This window comes from Choloepus didactylus, chromosome 2 (genome assembly GCF_015220235.1).
Source record: "Choloepus didactylus isolate mChoDid1 chromosome 2, mChoDid1.pri, whole genome shotgun sequence".
In the NCBI taxonomy this organism is placed as follows: Eukaryota; Metazoa; Chordata; class Mammalia; order Pilosa; family Megalonychidae; genus Choloepus; species Choloepus didactylus.
The window spans coordinates 34516439-34540523 of NC_051308.1; the positions used below are offsets into that span (position 1 = coordinate 34516439).

At 38.2% G+C, this 24085-nt stretch overlaps 1 protein-coding gene across 1 annotated transcript in view; it reads right to left on the reverse strand.

Annotated features, from left to right (window-relative positions):
* The window catches only part of DNAH14 (dynein axonemal heavy chain 14), a 426387-nt gene that overhangs the window by 54621 nt on the left and 347681 nt on the right, over positions 1-24085 (reverse strand). Inside the window, exons 65-71 of the mRNA XM_037805786.1 lie at positions 19658-19888; positions 19248-19369; positions 17216-17460; positions 13813-14246; positions 13535-13733; positions 5187-5423; positions 3797-3882 (exon numbers count right to left, since the gene is read on the reverse strand). Of these exons, the coding sequence (XP_037661714.1) occupies positions 3797-3882; positions 5187-5423; positions 13535-13733; positions 13813-14246; positions 17216-17460; positions 19248-19369; positions 19658-19888 (1554 nt within the window). The remainder of the gene's footprint in view (positions 1-3796; positions 3883-5186; positions 5424-13534; positions 13734-13812; positions 14247-17215; positions 17461-19247; positions 19370-19657; positions 19889-24085) is intronic.

Consider the following 24085-nt stretch of genomic DNA (forward strand, 5'->3'; position numbering starts at 1 on the left):
TTTTTTTCCGTACTTTCACTTTCGATTTCTTTTTGTCCCTGTGTCTAAGATGAGTCTCTTGTATGCAACATATTGATGGTTCATTTTTTTTTTATCCATTCTGCCAATCTATATCTTTAATTGGGGAGTTTAATCCATTTACATTCAATGTTATTACCATGAAGACATTTCTTGAATCAGCCATCTTATTCTTTGGTTTATATTTGTCATATATATTTTTTCCCTCTCTCTCTTAATGTCCTTTAATGTACCCATACTGAATCTCTTTAGTATTGAAATTTTCTCCAGCTCTCTCTCTCCTTTCATTGTTTCTCTGTTGGTAGGACTCCCTTTAGTATCTCAAGTAGGGCAGGTCTCTTGTTAGCAAATTCTTTCAGCATTTGTTTGTCTGTGAAAAATTTAAGTTCTCCCTCAAATGCGAAGGAGAGCTTTGCTGGATAAAGAATTCTTGGTTGGAAATTTTTCTCTCTCAGATTTTTATATATGTCATGCCACTGCCTTCTCACCTCGATGGTGGCTGCTGAGTAGTCACTACTTAGTCTTATGCTGTTTCCTTTGTATGTGGTGAATTGCTTTTCTCTTGCTGCTTTAAGAACTTGCCCCTTCTCTTTAGTATTTGACAGTGTGATCAGAATATGTCTTGGAGTGGGTTTATTTGGATTTATTCTATTTGGAGTTCACTGGGAATTTATGATTTGTGTATTTATGTTGTTTAGAAGTTTTGGGAAGTTTTCCCCAACAATTTCCTTGAATACTCTTCCTAGACCTTTATCCTTCTCTTCCCCTTCTGGAACACCAATGAGTCTTATATTTGGCCATTTTATATTATCTATCATATCCCTGAGATCCATTTTTTCCCCATTCTTTCTTTTGTTCTTTCATTTTCCATTCTGTCATCCTCCAGGTCACTGATTCGCTGTTCAGCTTCCTCTAGTCTCGTACTATGAGTATCCAGAATCTTTTAATTTGGCCAACAGTTTCTTTTATTTCCATAAGATCATCTTATTTTTTTATTTACTCTTGCAATTTCTTCTTTATGCTCTTCTAGGGTCTTCTTCATGTCCTTCATATTCTGTGCCATGCCCTTCCTCATGTCCTTTATATCCTGTGCCATGGTCTCATTGTTAATCTTTGGTTCTTTAATTGCTCCAAGTACTGTGTCTCCTCTGACTTTTTGATTTGGGTGCTTGGGCTTGGGTTATCCATATTGTCTGGTTTTTTCATATGCTTTAAAATTTTCTGTTGTTTCTGGCCTCTTGGCATTTGCTTAACTTGATTGGGTTCTTTTAGCATTTGTAGACCAATTAAAACCCTTATTTCTAAATTGTCAGATCTACAGCTTCATGGAGTACACCTTCTCTAACCAGCAGGTGGCGTCCACAAGCCACCTATTCCCGTCAAGCCAGTTCTCCACTTTGTCTTTGTGGTGAGTGGGGGTGTGAGTCTTGTGGGGTCCAATTGGTGCACCGAGCTTGTGAGTGTAGTTGGTGTTGCCTGCCCTTTATATGGGGTGTGTGTCTGAATGGTTAGGGAGGGGGAGCAGCTTTAATAATCAAATCTCCCTGGTGTTCCTGGAGATTTAAAGCTGTTGCAATAGTCTAATCCTTCAGTTTAGTCTTGCCACAGTTTGTCTCTGCCAGTGGCCCACAAGTCCTTGGTATTGGCGTATCGTCCCTGGGACTTGTGAGTGGGTCCCTCTTCCAGGCTGTGCAACCCCAGGTCCTCTGCTGAGGGATGACTGTGCTATGTCACAGGTGAGTGCCGTCCCCCCAGGGCAGTTCTGGGCTGTAGGGCTGTGTAGGGGCGTTCCCAGTCTGCTGAAAGGATAGCTGAATGGGGGGTGTTAATTTCCCTGTTTTCACACAGCTCCACCTTCCCAATTCTGAGACAATTAGTTGAAGGTGTGGGAAAGGCTAATGTCCACATCTGATTTTGTGGTGTGTGCGTGTGCTGTTGGAAACACTTCCTGTCACACTGGGTTGTCTGGGGCAGCTCTGGGCTATGGGGCTGGTGACTGGCAGGAGTGCTCCCTGCGCACTGGGAAGATGGCTGTGAGAGGACGCCCCCCTTTTCTTGGAAAGTTGTGGTGTTTAGCAAATTTTCTCAGCCATTGGACTTATTGCCTTGTGTCTCAGAGCTCTCTTAGCTCTGCTCTTGTCTGGGCCCAACTTGCAAGTCTTTGAGACTTTCTATAATGGGCTTCTTAGAGTAATTGTTTTAGAAAAAGAGAAAAAAAAAGATCTAATGGGCTATTGAAATGTTAAGAGGCAAAGACATTAGGGCCATTAAGGAATGATGGAGGGAGCAGAGAAACCAACTCTTTAGACAAAGAAACTTGCTTTCTGGATTTGCAAATGAGCCTGACTCTGCCTGAGCCCTGCCCTTCCCCATTCTATGTTCACCAGAACTCCAAAAAATCTCTGCTTTTATTTTTGGGTTTTCTTTCCTGTTTTTGCTATCCCTATCTCCTCTCCACCAGGCTGACTGTTCCCGGATTCTCCGGTGTCTGGTCTCAGTCTATCTATGTTTGGAGTTTGGATCAGTAGGATGAGTTTCTGGTAAGATCTGCAATTGCAGTTCTCCCTCCTCGTTCCCAGCACTGATGGCCCCTCCTCCCTTGGGGCTGAGCCTGGAAGGGAGGGGCACGGGTCCCCTGGCCATGAAAACTTACAGATTTTGCTGATCTCAGCTGTTCCACGCATTCATGAGTGTTGTATGAAGTATGCCTAAAGTCAAATTGCTCTGCAGTGTCTGGTCCATGCAGTTCCTGGCTTTCTACCTACTGCCCTGAAGGAGTAATTAAAACCCACAGTTCACCACTCTGCCATCTTGCCCCGCCTTCTTCTTGGGCTATTTCTAAGCCTTGGTTTCCTATCTGTAAAATGGTGAAAATGAATGTGCCTATCCCCTAATTGTGAGGATTAAGTTAAGTAATGTATGTACAATAAAGTGCTTAGCACATACCAAGTTTTGATGTCTTAGGGGGTTTGTTAATAACACTCATTCCAATACCTAACTCCCCAGATCTCTGGACAGATTCAGAAGAAATCGAGAAACAGAGGAGATAGGAAAAATATCACTTTTATTAATAATCAAGGCCATGTTAGTGGATGTGATTGCAATGTGAGGCAACTGAACTCCAGAATTAGACAGACTTACCTGTCACAAGCAGTGTTGGGCAGCCATTGGCCTTCCCCTCGAGGGCCAGGATTTGTTTCTGCAAATGCCTTTCTGGCACAGAGAAGCAGAGGAGAAAGCATGCCCTGTGTGGCAGGCAGATCTCAAAAGGGACAGGAAAGAAGGGACTGAGCCATGAATGCACTCTCAGTTCATCTCTCCAATTACCAATTTTTTTTTTTTATTAAATTCAGTTTTATTGAAATACATTCACACACCATACGATCATCCATGGTATACAATCCACTGTCCACAGTATGATAACATAGTTATGCGTTCATCACCACAGTCTATCTCTGAACATTTTCCTTACATCAGAAAGAACCAGAACAAGAATAAAAATAAAAGTGAAAAAAGAACACCCAAATCATTCCAATTACCGATTTTATAAATCCCTCCTATTCTCTAGGGAGGAGTGACTGAGGGGGCAGGAAGATGCCAGGGTGTTTCTCTATTTGGAATTCCTCCACATGAAAGAAACATGAGAGCAAAGTATAAGTGCTTCCCTCTAAGATTAATGTTTCATATATGTTAGATTTAAAAAAAATATGTTTTGCCTATAAAATTTTAATTTTGAAGGGTTTAAGGTACAGGAATATTTTCTTATAGCACATCTTACCAAAATAAGTCTTTGAAATGGAGTGAGTTTCTCCCAGGGAAAATTTATAGGACTACACATTTCTTCATTTTCATTCAAAAGTTCAGCTAAGAATAAATTTAGAGAAGGAAACTGATATTAACAATCAAATATTTTAGACCATTAAAAGATACCAAAATGATAATTTTTTTTATGAAATTGTGACTTTTATTTTGGAACACAGCGGATTTCTTTTAAGGTGAGCTTTATTTCTAAAGGAGTTGAGGAATCACTAACTATCCTTAGCAGGTCAAAAGAGGTAGACATTAAGGTAGATTTGGGTTTCAGCTTGGCCCTAGTGAAGTGATATAACAAGATAGTAGGCAGACAAAGGAAAATGAATGAGAAGCAAAGGGCACAGTCAACACCTTATAACCTGTTCCTACATGTGAGCTATTTTTCTGCTGAATATAAGGTGAGCCACTTATAACTCCAGAAGTTAAAGATTCCTATTCATAACCCACCTATGACAGATACAGGAAATGATAACCGAATGGAAATACAACAAGATTGTCACATTTTTGAAAAATTGAAGATTAGGCTTTTCTTTTTCTTTCTTTCTTCTTTTAAAAAACACAATTGCAGTAGAATCCCAGTGGGTTATCATACTCTTTTGCAAGGTGGAAAAGACTGCTTTCTAGTCTTCATTTCCAACTACCCCAGATCCAATTATCATTTCCACCTATTTTATATTTCTATGGTATTTTTCCAATGTCTAACTTAAATGATAACTTAGATGATAGAAATAGCTTTTTAAAATGCAGCCAATATAACTTTATCAGGCTTTAAAAAATAGCCCACCATATATGAAAATCTAAAGTTACAAAATGGACAAATTTGGGATTATTTGAAAAATAAAATGATGCTTAACTTTACAAAAGAGGGTCAATGAAGAGTCCCTTTAAATTAAAATTATTGACTCATCTTACAAAATAAAAAGAAGGGATCCCAAATGGATTAGCAACAAACATAACAAAATAAAACAATAATGACCCAGCAAGAAAAATATAGGGAAGGAGAAGGAGACCTTCTTAATCAGATCTGGAAATCAAGAAGCTATGAAAGAAAAATACATAGACATAATTGACTATACAAAGATTTGTGTGTTACAGATACTATCAACAAATCCAATAGGCAATTAATAGACTTGGAAAAATACTCGAATGAAGATGTTAATATCAAAAACAAGAAACAGAAATTAAACAAACCAATAGGAAAATGGACAAAGTACATGAATAGGCATATCTAAATGATCAACAAATGTATGAAAAGATACTTAAACTGTTAGGGAAATTAAAATTAAAGTACTTTAAACTTTTCAGATTGGCGAAAGTTAAGAGAAGTTAGATTAAAACATTGAATGCTTTCTTACTTTCCTCAGGTGGTTTGTTACTTTCCTCCAGTGTTGACTTTTTTGAATGGAAAGGTATGCTTAATAGAAAATACACAGTCTTACTATTTTTAAAAGCATCCCATTGTGCTACATTTGATAAAATGGATTTGCATAAAAGTGAAAATGGTTCCAGCTGACTGCTGACATATTGGCACTGCTTCCACCTAGATTCTGATAGCCACTGAAGATGTCGAGTTTTATTTATTTCAAATATGCCTATAAAGGGAAAATGATGACATTAGAAGAGATAAATCCTTTCAATCTTTCAGTTGCTCATTTCAAAGCAGATGCTTAATAAATTGTTGTTGAGGAAAAAGTCATTTTATATAAAAATAATTACACAAAAGATATTTTTTTAAAAGGAGATTTAAGTTTTAAAATAGCAATATTTTATTAAAACTAGAAACATGGTAAGAATACTCTTTGTTGTTCATCATGGTGCTTACTGTTTATCATAAGAAAAAGTTGCAAATGACTTAAGTGTGTAATTTAAGAAAGTGGTTAAATAAATTTTGGTAAGCCAGAAATACAAATGCTAGGTAGACATTAAATAAAGAGTCTAAATATTTTTATTGCAATAGGAATCGTTTAGGATATATTTTTAGTTGAAATAAAAGCAGGAGTAAGTCTGTATAGCAAAGTCTTGAATAAGTCTGTACAGAAAAGTTTCTTTTTTCTTCTAAAGTACACTTACATGTATATAGGAAAAATAGTGGAGAGAAAAATACAAAAAATATCAAGAATGGTTAATTGGTAGAATTAGAGAAAATTTATTTTCTTCTTTTTGCTTATCTTTAAGTCCTAATGGTTTTATAATAAACACACATTGCTTGTATAATAAAAAATCAAAACAATGGGAGCTATTTTTTTTAAACTTTTTCCCTTAAAGAACACTGGGAACATTTTAATGATGCTAGGTAAAGCAGACACCTCCTGGATTGACTGCCCAAGCTGAACTCTTTTTTCTTTTTCATATATATATTTTTATTGAGATTGTTCACATACCATGCAACTATCCAAAGATCCAAAGTGCGCAATCAATTGCCCATGGTACCATCATACAGCTGTGCATCCATCAACATGATTAATTTTTTTTTCAATTTTTAGAACATTTTCATTATGCCGGAAAAGAAATAAAGGCAAAAAAAGGAAACTCAAATCCTCCCATACCCCTAACCATGCCCCTTCTCCATTATTGATTTATAGTTTTGATATAGTACATTTGTTATTGTTGATGAAAGAATGTTAAAATACTGCTAACTGTAGTATATAGTTTGCAGCAGGTATATATATTTTTTCCTATATGCCTCTCAATTATTAACTTCTAGTTACAGTGTCATATATTTGTTTTAGTTCATGAGAGAGATTTCTAATATTTGTATAGTTAATCACAGATGTCCACCACAAGATTCACTGTTTTATACATTCCCATCTTTAAACCTCCAACTTTCCTTCTGGTGACATACGTGACTCTGAGCTTACCCTTTCCACCACCTTTACACACCTTTTAGCACTGCTAGTTATTCTCACAACGTGCTATCATCACCTCTGTCCATTTCCAAATGTTTAAGTTCAACCTAGTTGAACATTCTGCTCCCCATTCTTTAGCCTCATTCTATATCCTGGTAATTTACATTTCATGTCTATGAGTTTACATATTATAATTAGTTCCTATCAGTGAGACCCTGCAATATTTGCCTTTATGTGTCTGTCTTATTTCACTCAATATAGTGCCCTCAAGTTTTCTTCATCAACCCTTTTCTTTTAAGATGGTTTTGTTCACACACCATGCATTCTGTCCTAAGTAAACAATCATTGCTTCCCTGCATAGTAATGTATTTATGTATTCAGCAGCATCACCACTATCTATATAAGGACATCTCCATTTTTTCCACAAAGAAGGAGGAAGAGTCAAAGAAGGCAGAGAGACAAAAGAAAAAGAAAAGAGAAACAGAAAGAAACAAAACAAAACAAAACAAAATTTGACAGCTAGATGGCAACAAAAGAAGAGATAGCATTAACCTAAAGTAGAATAAAGAGTCAGACAACATCACCAATGCCAGGAGTCCCATACCTTTCCGCTATTCCCCACCCCCCATAGGCATTTGGTATATTGCCTTTGATATATTAAAGGAAGCATAATACAATGTTTCCGTAAATTATAGTCTCTAGTTTGCATTGATTGTATTTCCCCCTCAATCCTACCCTATTTTTAACACCTTGTAATGTTGACATTCATTTGTTCTATCTCATGTAAAAACATATTTGTACTTTTATTACAATCGTTGAGCACCCTAGGTTTCCCTGAGTTACACAGTCCAGTCTTATCCTTTGTCTTTTGTTCTGGTGTCCCACATAGTCCCAGCCTTCCTCTTTCACCCATACTCAAAGTCATCTTTGTTCAGTGTACTTACATTGCTGTGCTACTGTCTCCAAAAATTGTTTTCCAAACCTCTCACTCCTGTCTTTTCCTTTCTGTTTGCAGTGCTTCCTTTAGTGTTTCCTGTGGAGCAGGTATCTTGTTCACAAACTCTGTCATTGTCTGTTTGTCAGAGAATATTTTAAGCTCTCCCTAATATTTGAAGATGGTTTTGCTGGATATAGGATTCTTGGTTGGTGGTTTTTCTCTTTCAGTATCTTAAATATGTCACCCCACTTCCTTCTTGCCTCCATGGTTTCCGTTGAGAAATCTGCACATAGTCTTACCAAGCTTCCTTTGTATGTGATGGATCGCTTTTCTCTTGCTGCTTTCAGGATTCTCTCTTTGTCTTTGATGTTTGATAATCTGATTATTAAGTGTCTTGGTGTAGGCCTATTCAGATCTATTCTGTTTAGGGTATGCTGCGCTTCTTAGATCCGTAATTTTATGTCTTTCATAAGAGATGGGAAATTTTCATTGGTTATTTCCTGTCTTATTGCTTTTGCCCCCTTTCTCTTCTTTTCTCCTTCTGGAACACCCATGACATGTACATTCTTGCTTTTCATTTTGTCCTTAAGTTCCTGGAGATGTTGCTTTTATTTTTCCATTTTTTTCTCTATCTGTTTTTTTGTGTGTAGGCTTTCAGATGCCTTGTTCTCCAGTACCTGAGTGTTTTCTTCCTCCTCTTGAGATCTGCTGTTGTATGTTTCCATTGTGTCTTTCATCTTGTGTTGTGCCTTTCATGTCCATAGATTCCGCCGGTTGGTTTTGAACTTTTGATTATGTACGAATTTGTATTATGTTTCGAACTTTCTACATTATGTACACCCAGTATTTCCATTATACGGTTCACCTCTTTCCCCATAACTTCCCTAAACTTTTTGAATTGACTTATTACTAGTTGTTGCAATTCCTGTATCTCAGTTGAAGTGTAAGTTTGTTCCTTTGACTGGGCCATAACTTTGTTTTTCTTAGTGTAGGTTGTCATTTTCTGTTGTCTAGGCATGGTTTCCTTGGTTACCTCAAACAGGTTTTCCCAGATCAGAATGGGCTCAGGCCCCAGAAGGAAGAAATATTCAGTATCCCATTTCCCTGAGGGTGTGTCTTAGAAAACTGGTATACCCTGTGAGGTCTTGGGTCACTGTGATTTTCTGCCCAGCAGGTGGCACCTGCCAGCCTGTAACTCCAGACTGGTGTAAGGAAGTATGGCCTGTGGCTGTTTTCTCCCAGGCTCTGGGGTCTGGTTCTGAATGGAAGATGAGTAGTAGAGTTGGGCCCCACCCCTTTCCACTTAGGGAAGATAACCCCTCTAGAGAGGTCATTAGCACTTGAATAGACTCTGCCTGTGCTATGTCCACCCTTGTCTGGGTCAGAGTGCTGGGAAATGAAAATGGCTGAGGCTTTCTCCACTGAGCCAAAACTGAGACAGAAAGCCCCCTTCAGGGCCATCCACGGCCACCCTCTGGCTCTCCAAATTCAGCTGTCACCTAAAGCTTCTGTCTGCTTGTTGGGGATTCATTGCTCATAGCAAGCAGTCCATGTTTGTTAATTAAAACCCTAGTTGGAACTCAGCTGAGCTATATTCACTTGCTGGGGGAGAGCTTCTCTCTAGCACCACAAGGCTTTGCGGCTTGGGCTGTGGGGGGAGGGGCTCCCAGCTTGGATCCACAATTTTTGCTTACAGATTTATGCTGTGACCTCGGACATTCCTCCCAATTCAGGTTGGTGTATGTCCTAGTTTGCTAATGCTGCAGAATGCAAAACACCAGAGATGGACAGGCTTTTATAAAATGGGGGTTTATTTCACTACACAGTTACAGTCTTAAGGCCACAAAGCATCCAAGGTAACACCTCAGCAATCGGGTACCTTCACCAGAGGACGGCCAGTGGTGTCCAGAAAACCTCTGTTAGCTAGGAAGGCAGCTGGCGTCTGCTCCAAAGCTCTGGCCTCAAAACGGCTTTCTCCCAGGATGTTCCTTTCTAGCAAGCTTGCTTCTCTTCAAAACATCACTCCCAGCTGCACTCTCTTTCCTCTTTGAGTCAGCTCATTTATATAGCTCCACCGATCAAGGCCCACCCCGAATGGGTGGGGCCACGCCTCCATGAGAACATCTCATCAGAATCATTGCCTACAGCTGGGTGGGGCACATTCCAAGCAAATCCAACCATCACCAAACGCCTGCCCCACACAAGACCACAAAGATAATGGCATTTGGGGGACACAATACATTCAAACTGGCACATTCCACCCCCTGGACCCCAAAATGACATTATCTTTCCAAACACAAAATACATTCATTCCATCACAATATCACAAAAACTTAAATCATTTCAGTAACAAAAGTTAAGTACAAGATCCCATCAAAATCAATTACAGGCATGGCCAGTCCTAAGGCATAATTTTTCTTTAGCTGTGGATCTGTGAACTTAGAACAAGTTATGTGCTCCCAATATACAAAGGAGAGACATTCGTAGGATAAACATTTCCACTGCCATAAGGAGAAACAGTAAGGAAAACAGGGTTAACAGGAGCAAAACAGTTCCTAAAACCTGCAGGACAAAGTCCATTAGATTTCAAAGTCTGAAAGTCATTAACAGAACAACATTGCATCCTTGGGGCTTGAGAGAGCGGGAGCCTAACCCTTCCCAAGGGCCTTTTTGGCAGCTGTTTCCTCTCCAAATGCTTGGGTGAGTGCTCCAACATTTCCACACATTGGGGAGACCACCTTCTTGGCTCCACCCTCCTCAAACCTCGGGGCAGCTCCCGGATTCCCTTCCATCTCCGGGGCACACGCTCAACCCCTTCAGAACAGTGGGGTGGCAGCCAGGCTCTCCTCAATTCCCTGGAAATGTGCTCCACCCCCTTTGGGACCTGAGGTGGCAAAACTCTTCCAGAGCATCGAGGCGGAAAGCCCGCCCTCAACCTCCAGGGCAAACTCACCCTTTCTGTGCATGTGGGCTGCTCCGCTCTCCCAGCCTGAGACCTCCTGATTCCAGACCTCAACCTCCATGGCTCTGTCTTTGAAGAGATTTTTCCTTTAATTTTTTCCTTGTCTGTCTCCTCCAGTCCAGACCGGCAATGGCTCTGTCTATAAAGATCTCGCAAAAATTCTGTTGGCTTTGCATGAAGCATGCAGGGGTCAAAGCCATCAGACAATAGAACTTTCCACAAATCCTTTCTGGATAATTCCATCTCCAATCCTGGCTTGTACTGAAATGGTGGCTGGGTTCCATGTTTGGTTACATCCTCATGTTGGGCTGTAGCTTCTGGGATTCCACCCCCTGGAAGCTCGTAATTTTCCAAGCCATCAGCTTCTAGTTTCTTGGAACCCAAGAGTTCAGTTCTAAGTTTATCTCTCTCTGCTCGCATTTTACTATAAGCTGCAAGGAGAAGCCAGGGTATATCTTCCACACGTAGTCTGGAGATCTCCTCAGCTAAGTATTCCAGGTTGCCACTTTTAAATTCTTCCTTCCATCTGACACCAGGACTCAATTTTGCCAAATTCTGTGCCACTTTAAAACAAGGATCGCCTTTCTTCCAGTTTACGACAACACATTCACCATTTCTGTTCAAGGCCTCATCAGAAGTATCTTTAGAGTCCATATTTCCACAGTCTCTTTAAAGCAGTTTTGGCCTTTTCTATCAAGCTCCTCACAATTCTTCCAGAATCTTCCCCTTATCCACTTAAAAAGCCGTTCCAACATGTTTGGTATTTGCAAACTCAGCAGCAAAAGCACCCCACTTCTCTGGTACCAAAATCTGTCCTAGTTTGCTAATGCTGCAGAATGCAAAACACCAGAGATGGACAGGCTTTTATAAAACAGGGGTTTATTTCACTACACAGTTACAGTCTTAAGGCCACAAAGCATCCAAGGTAACACCTCAGCAATCGGGTACCTTCACCAGAGGATGGCCAGTGGTGTCCGGAAAACCTCTGTTAGCTAGGAAGGCAGCTGGCGTCTGCTCCAAAGCTCCGGCCTCAAAACGGTTTTCTCCCAGGACGTTCCTTTCTAGCAAGCTTGCTTCTCTTCAAAACATCACTCCCAGCTGCACTCTCTTTCCTCTTTGAGTCAGCTCATTTATATAGCTCCACCGATCAAGGCCCACCCTGAATGGGTGGGGCCACGCCTCCATGAGAACATCTCATCAGAATCATTGCCCACAGCTGGGTGGGGCACATTCCAAGCAAATCCAACCATCACCAAACGCCTGCCCCACACAAGACCACAAAGATAATGGCATTTAGGGGACACAATACATTCAAACCAGCACAGTGTATGATGAGTGGACAGTCATGTTTGTCCCCCTGCAGTTATTGTCGATTATTTACTAGTTGTTCCTGGTTGCCTATTAGTTGTTCCAGGGGGAATAACTAGCTTCCATTTCTCTCTATCCCAAGATGAACTCTTGGCTGCCATATTTTTGTTGCATGACTCTGTCTCTTGGTCAAAGGCAATTGGTTCACAAGTGGTCTCTTGACCAAGGCCATGACACTCAGATTCATCCTCCTAGGAATACAGAGTCTAGATCTCTGAGGCACAGAGCTTGAGATCTCTTGGGAGCTGAGTCATGTTAATACCCACTGACCCTTCTCATACTGGTACTTGGCAGTTCATATATTCCTTGGGTTTTTCTGAGATACTCCTGTATCCTTTCAAATTTTTGATTTGTTTTTTTTTGTTTAAGCCATTGAAAATATCTTAATAGATCCATATGATCATTCATTGATTGAACAATCATTATGCACTATGTACCAAGCATTGGCTGGAGTAAAAACAAACAAACAAACAAAGAAACAAATAAATGATACAGAACTATCCATGTCTAGTATCCTCCTGTTTTAGTTGCCTGGCTGCTAAAGTAAATACCATGCAATGGGTTGGTTTAAACAGCAGGAATTTATTGGCTCACAATTTTGAAGCTAGGAGAAGTGCAAAATCGATGTGTCAGCAAGGTGATGCTTTCTCCCAGAATACTGTAGTGTTCTAGAGCTAGGTGCTGGTGACTCTTGGTCCTTGGGTTTGTCACATATGACAATGCACTTGGTGGCCCCTCCTTGCTTCTCTCTTCTCTTCCAGGTTCTGTTGAGTTCCAGTTTCTGGGTGCCTCCTGTATTTTTTTCCTCTGAGACATTCTCCATAAGGCCTCCAGTAAGCTTTAACACCTATATTGATTCCGCTGGGCCATCAGAATAACTGGAATACTCTCATCAAATGTCCTACTTACAAGGATCCACATCCACAAGAATGGATTAAGTTTAAGAACACGTTTGTCTGGGGTACATAGCTCCAAGCCACCACACCTCCATAGCAACCCTTTTCATGTTTTTATTCCAACTTCTAGTCTCCAAACATCTGACAAGGGTTACTCCAAACTAACACTTTTTCTCTCTCAATGAGTGCATCAGAATTCCTTTAAACATTATATATTTTTTGGTTTAAAATGTACAACACAGGATCATTTGAAAGGATTCAATATTAACTGATTTTGTCTAATCTTTTTGGATGAGCATGATTTTTGTGGTTCACATTTTCAATGGATTTTCATAAGAATGTGGGGGCAACTGTAATTAGGAGGGGTAATGTATAACTCCTGATGATATCAAATCAATGTGTATGTCTCCCTATTGACTACCTTTAGATATTCTGTGCTATAGATTAAGATTACAATAATCACAGTAATTGTCTTTTATTCATTCATTCACTCAAAAGTTAGAGTACCAGTATGTGTCCAACAGTGTAAGGAATTAAAAAATGAATTAGACGTTGTACTTGACCTCAACCTGTTTTTAGTCTAGTCAGTTATAGAAGCATTACTGGAGTGGCACCTTGGAAACCTTTTAGTATTTTATGGGGAAACATGTTTTAATGACATTTTACTAAGTACAGAATAATTATTTTTACTTACTATTAAGTTTAGGCTGGGGCATTGCACCTTTAATATTTGTCAATATGTCAGAGTATAAGAAGATGTTCCATTCTTCATCTGGTAGGAATCCAATGTCATCCTGCATTAGATTTTCATTAGCATTATTTTGCATTATTGTGGTGCAAAGGCGAAAGGAGAAGCAAAGTTTATGTTGATTAAATAGAGCTGAAGAAACCACCTACAGGGAAAATACAACAGTTAGACTAAATCAGCTAGATGAAATAAGTATGCGAAATTCACATTAAAGAATATCTCACCTTAAAAATATTTCTCGTCAGCACATCTATTGCATTTTTAATATACCTATCTAAGGAACTTGTCTCACTTTTTCGGTTAGGTTCTGTTGAGAGATTTGTAATGTTATCAACTTTTTTCAGAGACATTTTCTCCCTTTTTAAATTAGAAGCTGAGTGAAAGTGTTCTTGTTCTTTGCTTTTGGAAACTATTGATGAAACAAAAACCTTATGAAACCAGTCTAGGGAAAACTGGTACATGTAGTTAATTTGGTTAAGATCAGCCACTAGAAAGTAGAGCAGGGCGCCTCGAGTGGCAATGGGGAGATAGTTTTTACGTATTGCTTGAATTTCACTTTCTGCTTTTTCAGTTGCTTCGATGCGCTTTGTAATTTCCTTTGAAGTCATTTTGGATTTTTTCAAGATGTCTATGATATCCTCATCATCTAATACACATCCTAAAGACAAACCAAAAGTGAATTTAAATAAAACAATTGTAATGATAAATGACTGTTTCCTCATTCTGCATGATTTATGTAAGAATTTTTACTGTTGGCTTCTTATTGATTTTATTTTGGAGATGGGCTCTTATATAGAGATAATTTTGATTAATGGCATACACGTCTTCCTTCCTACTCTTTCTTCTCTTCTTTATGTTACTTAAGTGTTTGTGTATTCTATTTTTATTATAGGCACACAAGAAGGAAATGGCCCATTGTAAGGCATACTTCTCACACTGTGACCCATTGTACACATGGAAGATTGAAATAAAATTTCAGAAACATAAATGCCATTATTACATGTGATATACTCTGATATTTTGTGTTCTATTTTATTACAAAATAAAGCTAATCATGACCAACAAAATTGATTTTGCAATCCATTAATAGGATGCAATTCATCTTTTGAAAAAGCTCTATTCTAGAAACACAGATGATAAATTCTCCTCTTTTCAAATATTTATAGTCACTCTCATTTTCAATTATAAAGTGTTCTATTTTATGGGCTAAAATACCCATTTTGCTCAACTGCTTTTTTAATGATATGAGTTCTAGGCTTCTCACCATCCTTGATGCCCACATCTGGACATACTTTAGTTTGAAAAGAATGATCCTAAAATGTAGCATCCAGAACTAATCACAATATTCCGGCTTGATAAAATCATTGCAGGGCATAATGGTATTATTGTATTCCATCATCTGGATACTATATTTTTACTGCTGCAGATGAGTTTTCTAAGTGACATCTGGACCTAAGCTGTGGACAACCCTTTCCCAGTCTGCACCCTACCACACCATTTCCCCAGGGATGGGGCAGGTGCAGGGAGCTACTAAAAAGATAAAATATTTCCAAAGAGTCAATAAGAATAATCTGAATTACTAAAACTTGGAAAGAAGGAGGAAAGATTATGTGCAGAGTTAAGGAGTCTTTTTATTTATTTAGGGTTTCTCCCCGCCAAGAATTTTCTTTTTTTTTAATTAAAACCACTGTTAGTAAAATCTCTTTTAAAAAATCCCAGAAACTACTACGGGCACCAAATGGTAGGGAATAAACACCAAAGGCATAACAGCATATAGTGCTCTGATGTGCACTATCTTAAACAACTTTTCATTTGTTTCATCCATCTTTTCTTCAATTTACGCAAACATTATAGCAAAATATGACATTTATCATATGAGTAGTTCATAAAATGGTAGTTGCTTATTCTGAATCTTGTTAGATCAATTATGCTCCTTTCTATGTATATTAAATAATACCTAATATCCTTGTTTTGTTTCCTAAAATGTTACAAGCTGATGGTTCCAACATTATAAGAGAAACAGAAAAGGAAATCTTGCCCATGTAACTAGTCTTGTCATAAACAGAAGTTCAGCTTGCTCATGTGCTATAAAGAAACAACTTATTATGTGTAATTAAAATAGAAAAGGAATAAAGTCAGACCCTTCCAGGCATAAATGTGTAAATAGTTAAGTATTGTTTTCATAGAAAACAAATATACTTCTAAGTAAGGATTTACTCGTATTTCTAACATAAGATATGATGAGCTTACATATTTGATCTTTTTTTCTCTTTAAAAATATGGTTGCAAAAATTGAGCTACAGACTTCCTTCCTTTTTAAAAATTCTCCCCTTAACACAACTCTCTGGAACTGGTCAAGAGAATGCACTCTTAGAAGGCAGCCACAGGCAGAAAGATATCTAAGAGGGAAAGTATGGCCTCCCCACTACTTCCCCCACTTTAAGAATTCTTTGTTTAAGGTTTTAAGGACAAAATATAATATCTTGAAAGGTCTTAAAATAATCCTTTCAAAAAAATTGGGTCATTTTATGCTGTAAAAAAGTTACTTCTTTGTCAAAGCTTATGTTCCTCAGTCATCTGCTGTTACCAGCTGACAACATTTTCTTAAGATCTGCTTTTTTCTTCAAAATCTTCTGTTTGGCTCTTTGGCTGTCCAGGTGTGGTTTACAGCCTAAAAGTATAACACCATGGAACAAGGGTAACACCACTGTTTCACATGCCTCTTTTCTGTGCATCTCAGGAGGTTTCAGAGAGGCAACACGGGAACTCATCATCACAGTTATTCTTTTGCCACAGGTCTCGTAGCAAAGGCTGTTGTTTGCAGCATTTTGTCTGGTGGGGAATGCCAGTGTGAAGGCTGAGAGCCACATCCTTGGCAGTGGTGTGGGGGACAGGGGAGGTGGGGGTGGGATTGGAGAAGGGGGAGGTTTGTAACCATAATGTGGGAAAGGCTTAGATGCATCACTGCACTTACACTGGCAGAGCCCATTCCTTGCCCCTTGCCCTCTGTCTCTCAAGAGGTCCAAGGCTGTGAATGCATTTCCGAGGGATGGCTCAAGGAATGACTGGCCCTCTAGTGGTGGTCTGGGTCTCCTCCAGGAGAGGCGGGAGGATGACCAATGACTGAGGCTATGGAAGCAGCGCCAACCTGCAGAGCCGGGCCTCACTGTCACCTTTACAGAGTTCCCTTGGGAATCTTTGTCAAGTAATGACATTAATTTTAAAAATTACTACTCATAAAAATTTAAATTTTAAATTTAAAAATGTATAAAGAAGAAAGCAGCAAATCACTTCATAATCCACTGTCACCCCCACCCCACAAAGTCCCAGTGCCAATACATGGTAAACATCATTCCAAGTATCTTTCTATGCATACATGCATGGATTGATAAATAGATACAGAAATTTTTACGAGAAATGGATCCTTCTACAAATGCTATTTTTGAGATAACTTTAAAATTTACCTTTACTAGAATTTAAAAGAAGAAAAACAAAAGAGGGAATAGCTGAGTCTCAGATATATGCTTCTTTATGATACCAATCTAAATATTGTCTTTATAACTTTTGATTCTGTCCTTCACAATGATATATCAACCTGTCTTTATATCACTGAATATACTGACTTACCTTCTGTTTTCTGCAGTAAATTTAGTGTTTTTCCTTCCAGTTCTTCTAGAATTATAGCATCAAGGGAAATACTCTCCAAAAATTGGAAATGTTGATTTTCTAAATGAGGGACTTCATGAGTTACTATAGTAGATAAGAGTTGATCTTGTAAACCTTGGAATGTTACCGTGAAATTGATCATAGTAACAAAGTTATAAACTGATGGAAGGAAATGAGGGTTGGCTATTTCTGTAGATATGTAAAACCTAAAACATGAGAAGGCACCAGTTATTCAAAGAACATACAGAGGAAAAAATGGAACTAATTTATTTAATAATGGAAAAAATATTTTTCCTGAAAGTAAACCAAGTTAATTTTTAATATTATTCAGCCTTGTACACAACGTAGGTTCTCAATTTTATATATGTGAATACATTTTCTATTTAGGACTCTAAGAAATACAATCATAAATTATGTCCACTCTACATTTGGTCTAAGTGTTAGGCCAGAGTAAAGAAAAAATGCTAGATAGTGGGAGTTTTGTGACCTGCCACTAGGTCATTGTAAAGACTTTTTTTTTACTCTGAATGAGTGAGAAGCCATTAGAGAGATCTGAGTTACAGGATCTCAGGGGCGGGGGGGTGGGGGGGGTGGGGGGGGGGGTGGGGGGGGGCAAGGATGGAGCAGGAGACAGGTTTAAAGGTGAGAGACGACTGTGGCTTGGAGCATCATTTATGGGGAGTGGTGAGATCTTGTATAGTCCTCATTACAACCGGATAAAGCAGGGACAATTCCTGCCTCCTAAATAAATTGTCACTATCACATGGCAAGAAAGTGACAGAATGGATATTTGTCCCCAAAATCTGCTGTCTAAAACAGTGCTCTCCTCCACCTCCTCAAACACATATTTCAAACATGGGCACCAGTTTATCAGTTCAGATGGATGTAACTTCATCAGCATTTCTAGAGCTTTGCTTAATCAGTCATATTGGTCCAGTGAGAAAAAGAAAAGAATATGTTAGCACAGTGTTTCCCCAAATGTATTATGTAAAGACACTGCTTTCTGGAGAGGATCTGGTAAATAAAGGGGCTTTAACTGGAGAGAACCCTGTTTAACTTTATTTAACCTAATGCTTTTTTAAACCTTGCGATCCCTTTTTTTGAGTGACACCTATTAAATCCCTGGAAATGATGTTTTGAGGGACACACTTTGAAAAATGTTTTATTAACAGAAGGAAGGACGCTGGAAGAGAGAATTCTAAGGAGTAAGAATTTGTTGAGAGGCTGTGGCCTTGTCCAGAGGAGAGTGAAGACCAGCGGATTAAAGAGTCAGGACTGCTCTGTAAGGAGTCAGTCTGTCAGCCCCGTGAAGAAGTCAAACCCACCAGGCCAGGGACGGTACGATCTAACTTTCCATAGCTTTTCTTTCAGGCATAGAAAGTACGTGTCTGGACACCCTGGATGTCTTGTTCCTTTGGGAATTATATTTTTGTGATGATTAAACTGGACTATAAAATAGTGTTTTGTGACACTGACTGGAGGGTGCCGGTTTCCAGGAGGACGGTTACTGCAGGGAATGTGGATTCAATGTTTTTAGCTCCCCAGGCAAAATCTCTATCATTTTGCTATAGATCTCAAAAACGGATTTTTTTTTTTTTTTTTTTTTTTTTTTTGGAAGCAGCAGAAACTTTTCTCCCCCCTCCAAATAAAACGGTAGGCCAATAGATCGAACAGAGACTACCTGGATAAATGGGAGTCAGGTTTCCTGCTTGTCTCCCTCCCCTACTTCTGAAGACTCTTCATGAAACCCACAGGTTTTAACAGGCACAGTTTGAAAAACAGTGGTTTGAAATGACTTGATAAATAAAAATCTGCTCTCTATTCTGTATACTCATGAGTGCTACTGGCAGCACAAAAATAAAAAGAAAATTCCATATGCAATCTCCTTATTTCCTCCAGTTAGGAGCTTATCAGGACTGAAATATAGCACCTTCAATTTCATTTGTCTTAAAAAAATAAACATTTTATGCAATTTAAATGTGAGAAACATTACCTAAATTTAGAATTGTATTCAATCTCAGAACCATAAACCCTTAGGAAATATTGTCCTCTTTTCTGGTAGATATCCTTCTTCAAAATTGCCTTTAAATTTGGAGGTAATGTTTCAGGGAGAATCTGAAAAACCCAAAAAAACATTAATCAAAAAATCATCTAGTGACAAATAAATTAGTTGAAAATAAATAATATTTTTTTAAAAATTTAAATCTTATTAAAATTCTGGACACCAGTGAAGGCCAGTTTTGAGAGAGTTAAACACTGAAAACTCACATTATTTATTTGTTCATTTATTATTTTTGCTCTGATAAAGTTATTGCCACTTAAAGCTCAGCTTTTGTTCTGAGTACATACAATGTATGTGTGAGCAGCATGGAATTAGGGAATTAGGCCATATTGTCCGAATACCTGCAAGAGGACACTCCCTCCTGTTTTCATGGCATTTTCAATTTTTTGGGTATACTTGCTGTCCTTGATGGAGAGCTCCTGCAGCCTGGAACCCTCCATCTGTCGAATCCAGTTGCGTGCTTGCTTATGTGGGTCGATCAGCAGTGGCCACTGCCGGCTGTTCTTGATCAAGATGGCATTCTCTGCTGAAAACTGATCACGAGGCAGCCCCTGATTATGCCATCGGTGGATCTGGAATGAAAACATCAGTACTTTCTAAACCTCTATTTCATAAACTTTTCTACAACTTTTAGTATCCTACAAGATCCTGAAGGATTCTCGCCTTTAGAAAAATCAAATAATCTTTAAAAGAACCAAGGAAAGGAACAACTTAAAGGAACTTGGATATGACAATTTTGGTAAAGTGAGTCATCATTCACTAAACTTTTCTGTTCATCAGGAAGGACATCTAGAAGGCTCATCAAAAAAAAAAATGCTTTGGGAGACAGAAAATAAATACGAGATAGAGTACTTATTTACAAGGATCTTAGGCTTCTAATGGAAGGAGTAAGAAACATATATATGAAATGGCAATAATATAGAATTATCTAAATAAAATAATAGTTTCTCTATTGAGCACCTACCACCCGACAAGCATGTATGCACATTATCTATTTAAATTGCTGTAACAATCCTCATTTCTCAGATGTAGGAACTGAGGCTAAAAGAGGATCAATACTTGCCTATGTTCACTTTGTTGGAATAAGTGTCTGAGCTAGGGTTTGACTCAGAAGTTGCCTCCAATCCTGATGAGTTTTTCATCCTTATATGACCTCTTTTGCCTGCTATTCCTTCCTCAGCCAATATCAGCAGGTTGGGAAAAATGGGCCATGATGCCCATGGAGGTCAGAGAAGGAACAGGGAACCAGGGAGCCTTCCCACAAAAGGAAGCAGGGGCCTCCCCAGAAGAGGTCAAAGATGCTTTTCAGATTTGGACTACAGGGAAAAGCTTCATGTTTAAGTCAGTGAGGAATTACATGCTCTCAATTTCTACATGGAAGGAACTGACAGGATGCTGATAAATCCTAGAAAGTAAAAGGATTTTTGTTGGTTGGAAGTGTAGCTTGCATTTGAGTACAGGCAAAGAAAACAGGAGTAAAGGTCAATGTGGTGAGAGAAATAAACTCCAAACCCGTGAACAAATCAGTTACTATTTAAAAAAAAAACACTCTCCTTTCATGTGTTTATCATTTTATCAAGTATATATCCCTAAACATTATAGTTTAGTTTTGCTTATTTATTTATTTTTGAGTTTTGTTTTTTATGCAATTTTATTGAGATATATTCACATAACATATAATCCTTCAAAGTATATAATCAGTTGTTCATAGTTGGGCATTGATCACGACAATCGTTTTTTTAAATTTTTTTTCATTTGTTAAAAATTAACTCTTTTTTTTAAAATCAACTATATTAAAAATTTTTTTTTAAAAACATAAAATGAAAAAAACATTTCATTCAAACCATAACAAGGGAATAAGAAAAAGACAACTAACCTAAGATAGCTACTTTACTTCCAATGTGTTCCTACTCCACCCCAAGAAAATAACCTAATTTAGCAACATTTCTGTGAACTTGTTCCTACCATACCCATCAGAAATTAACAGACCATAGTCATTCCTGGGCATTCCCAGAACGTTAAATTTACACACAACAGCTTATCTGTTCTTATTGGGTTATCATTCCCCCTTCCTTAATTGCTCTCTATCACTAGTTCCTCTACATTCTACATTATAAACCATTTGTTTTACATTTTTCAATGTTCACATTAGTGGTAGCATATAATATTTCTCTTTTTGTGCTTGGCTTATTTAGCTCAGCATTATGTCTTCAAAGTTCATCCATGTTGTCCTATGTTTCACGACATCATTCCTTCTTACTGCCGCGTAGTATTCCATCGTGTGTATATACCACATTTTATTTATCCACTCATCTGTTGAAGGACATTTGGGTTGTTTCCATCTCTTGGCAATTGTGAATAATGCTGCTATGAACATTGGCGTGCAGATACCTGTTCGTGTCACTGCTTTCATATCTTCTGGGTATATACTGAGAAGTGCAATCGCTGGATCGAAGGGTATCTCTATATCTAGTTTTCTAAGGAACTGCCAGACTGACTTCCAGAGTGGCTGAAACATTATGCAGTCCCACCAACAATGAATAAGAGTTCCAATTTCTCCACATCCTCTCCAGTATTTATAGTTTCCTGTTTGTTTAATGGCAGCCATTCTAACCGGTGTTAGATGGTATCTCATTGTGGTCTTAATTTGCATCTCTCTAATAGCTAGTGAAGCTGAACATTTTTTCATGTGTTTCTTGGCCATTTGTATTTCCTCTTCAGAGAACTGTCTTTTCATATCTTTTGCCCATTTTATAATTGGGCTGTCTGTACTATTGTCATTGAGTTGTAGAATTTCTTTATATATGCAAGATATCAGTCTTTCGTCAGATACATGGTTTCCAAAATTTTTTTCCCATTGATTTGACTGCATCTTCACCTTTTTGACAAATTCCTTTGAGGTACAGAAACTTCTAAGCTTGAGGAGTTCCCACTTACGTATTTTGTATTTTGTTGCTTGTGCTTTGAGTGTAAAGTCTAGGAAGTGGCCGCCTAATACAAAGTATTGAAGATGTTTCCCTACATTATCTTCTAGGAGCTTTATGGTACTGTCTTTTATATTGAGATCTCTGATCCACTTTGAGTTTTTGTGTAGGGTGTGAGGTAGGGGTCCTCTTTCATTCTTTTGGATATGGATATCCAACTCTCCTAGCCCTATTTGTTGAAAAGACTGTTATGTCCCAGTTCAGTGGCTTTGGGGGCCTTATCAAAGATGAGTTGGCCGTAGATCTGGGGGTCTATCTCCAAATTCTCAATTCGATTCCATTGATCAATATGTCTATCTTTGTGTCAGTACCATGCTGTTTTGACAACTGTGGCTTTATAATAGGCTTCAAAGTCAGGGAGTGTAAGTCCTCTCACTTCATTTTTCTTTTTTTTTAGAGTGTTTTTAGCTATTCAAGACATCTTCCCTTTCCAAATAAATTTGATTACTAGCTTTTCCAAGTCTGCAAAATAGGTTGTTGGAATTTTGATTGGGATTGCATTGAATCTGTAGATGAGTTTGGGTAGAATTGACATCTTAATGACATTTAGCCTTCCTGTCTATGAATGTGGAATATTTTTCCATCTTTTAAGGTCCCATTCTAGTTCTTTTAGTAGAGTTATGTAGTGTTCTTTGTAAAGGTCTTTTACATCTTTGGGTCAGTTTATTCCTAGGTACTTGATTTTTTTAGTTGCTATCGAAAATGGTATCTTTTTCTTGAGTGTTCCTTCACGTTGTTCATTTCTAGCATATAGAAACATTACTGACTTATGTGCATTAATCTTGTATCCCGCTACTTTGCTAAATTTGTTTATTAGCTGTAGTGGCTGTATCATCAATTTCTCAGGGTTTTCCAGATATAAGATCATGTCATCTGCAAACAATGACAGTTTTACTTCTTCCTTTCCAATTTGGATGCTTTCATTTCTTTGTCTTGCCGGATTGCCCTGGCTAGCACTTCCAGCACAATGTTGAATAACAGTGGTGACAGTGGGCATCCTTGTCTTGTTCCTGATCTTAGAGGGAAGGCTTTCAGTCTCTCACCATTGATTACTATGCTGGCTGTGGGTTTTTCATATATGCTCTTTATCATATTGAGGAAGTTTCCTTCAATTCCTACCTTTTGAAGTGATTTTATCAAAAAGGGGTGTTGGATTTTGTGGAATGCTTTTTCAGCATCTATTGAGATGACCACTTGATTTTTCTCTTTTGATTTGTTAATGTGTTGTATTACATTGATTGATTTTCTCATGTTGAACCATCCTTGCATGCCTGGAATGAACCCCACTTGGTCATGGTGTATGATTTTTTTAATGTGTCTTTGGATGCAATTTGCAAGTATTTTGTTGAGAATTTTTGCGTCTATATTCATTAGGGAGATAGACCTGTAGTTTTCCTTTTTTTGTAGCATCTTTGCCTGGTTTTGGTATTAGACTGATGTTAGCTTCATAAAATGAGTTAGGTAGTGTTCCATTTTCTTTGATGTTTTGAAAGAGTTAAAGTGAGATTGGTGTCAGTTCTTTTTGGAAATTTTGGTAGAATTCTCCTGTGACGCCACCTGGCCCTGGGCATTTATTTGTGGGAAGCTTTTTGATGACTGATTGTATCTCTTTGCTTGTGATTGGTTGGTTGAGGTCTTCTGTTTCTTCTCTGGTCAGTCTAGGTTGTTCATATGTTTCCAGGAAATTGTCCATTTCCTCTACATTATCCAGTTTGTTGGCATACAGTTGTTCATAGTATCCTCTTATAATTTTTTAAATTTCTTTGGGATCTGCAGTAATGTCAC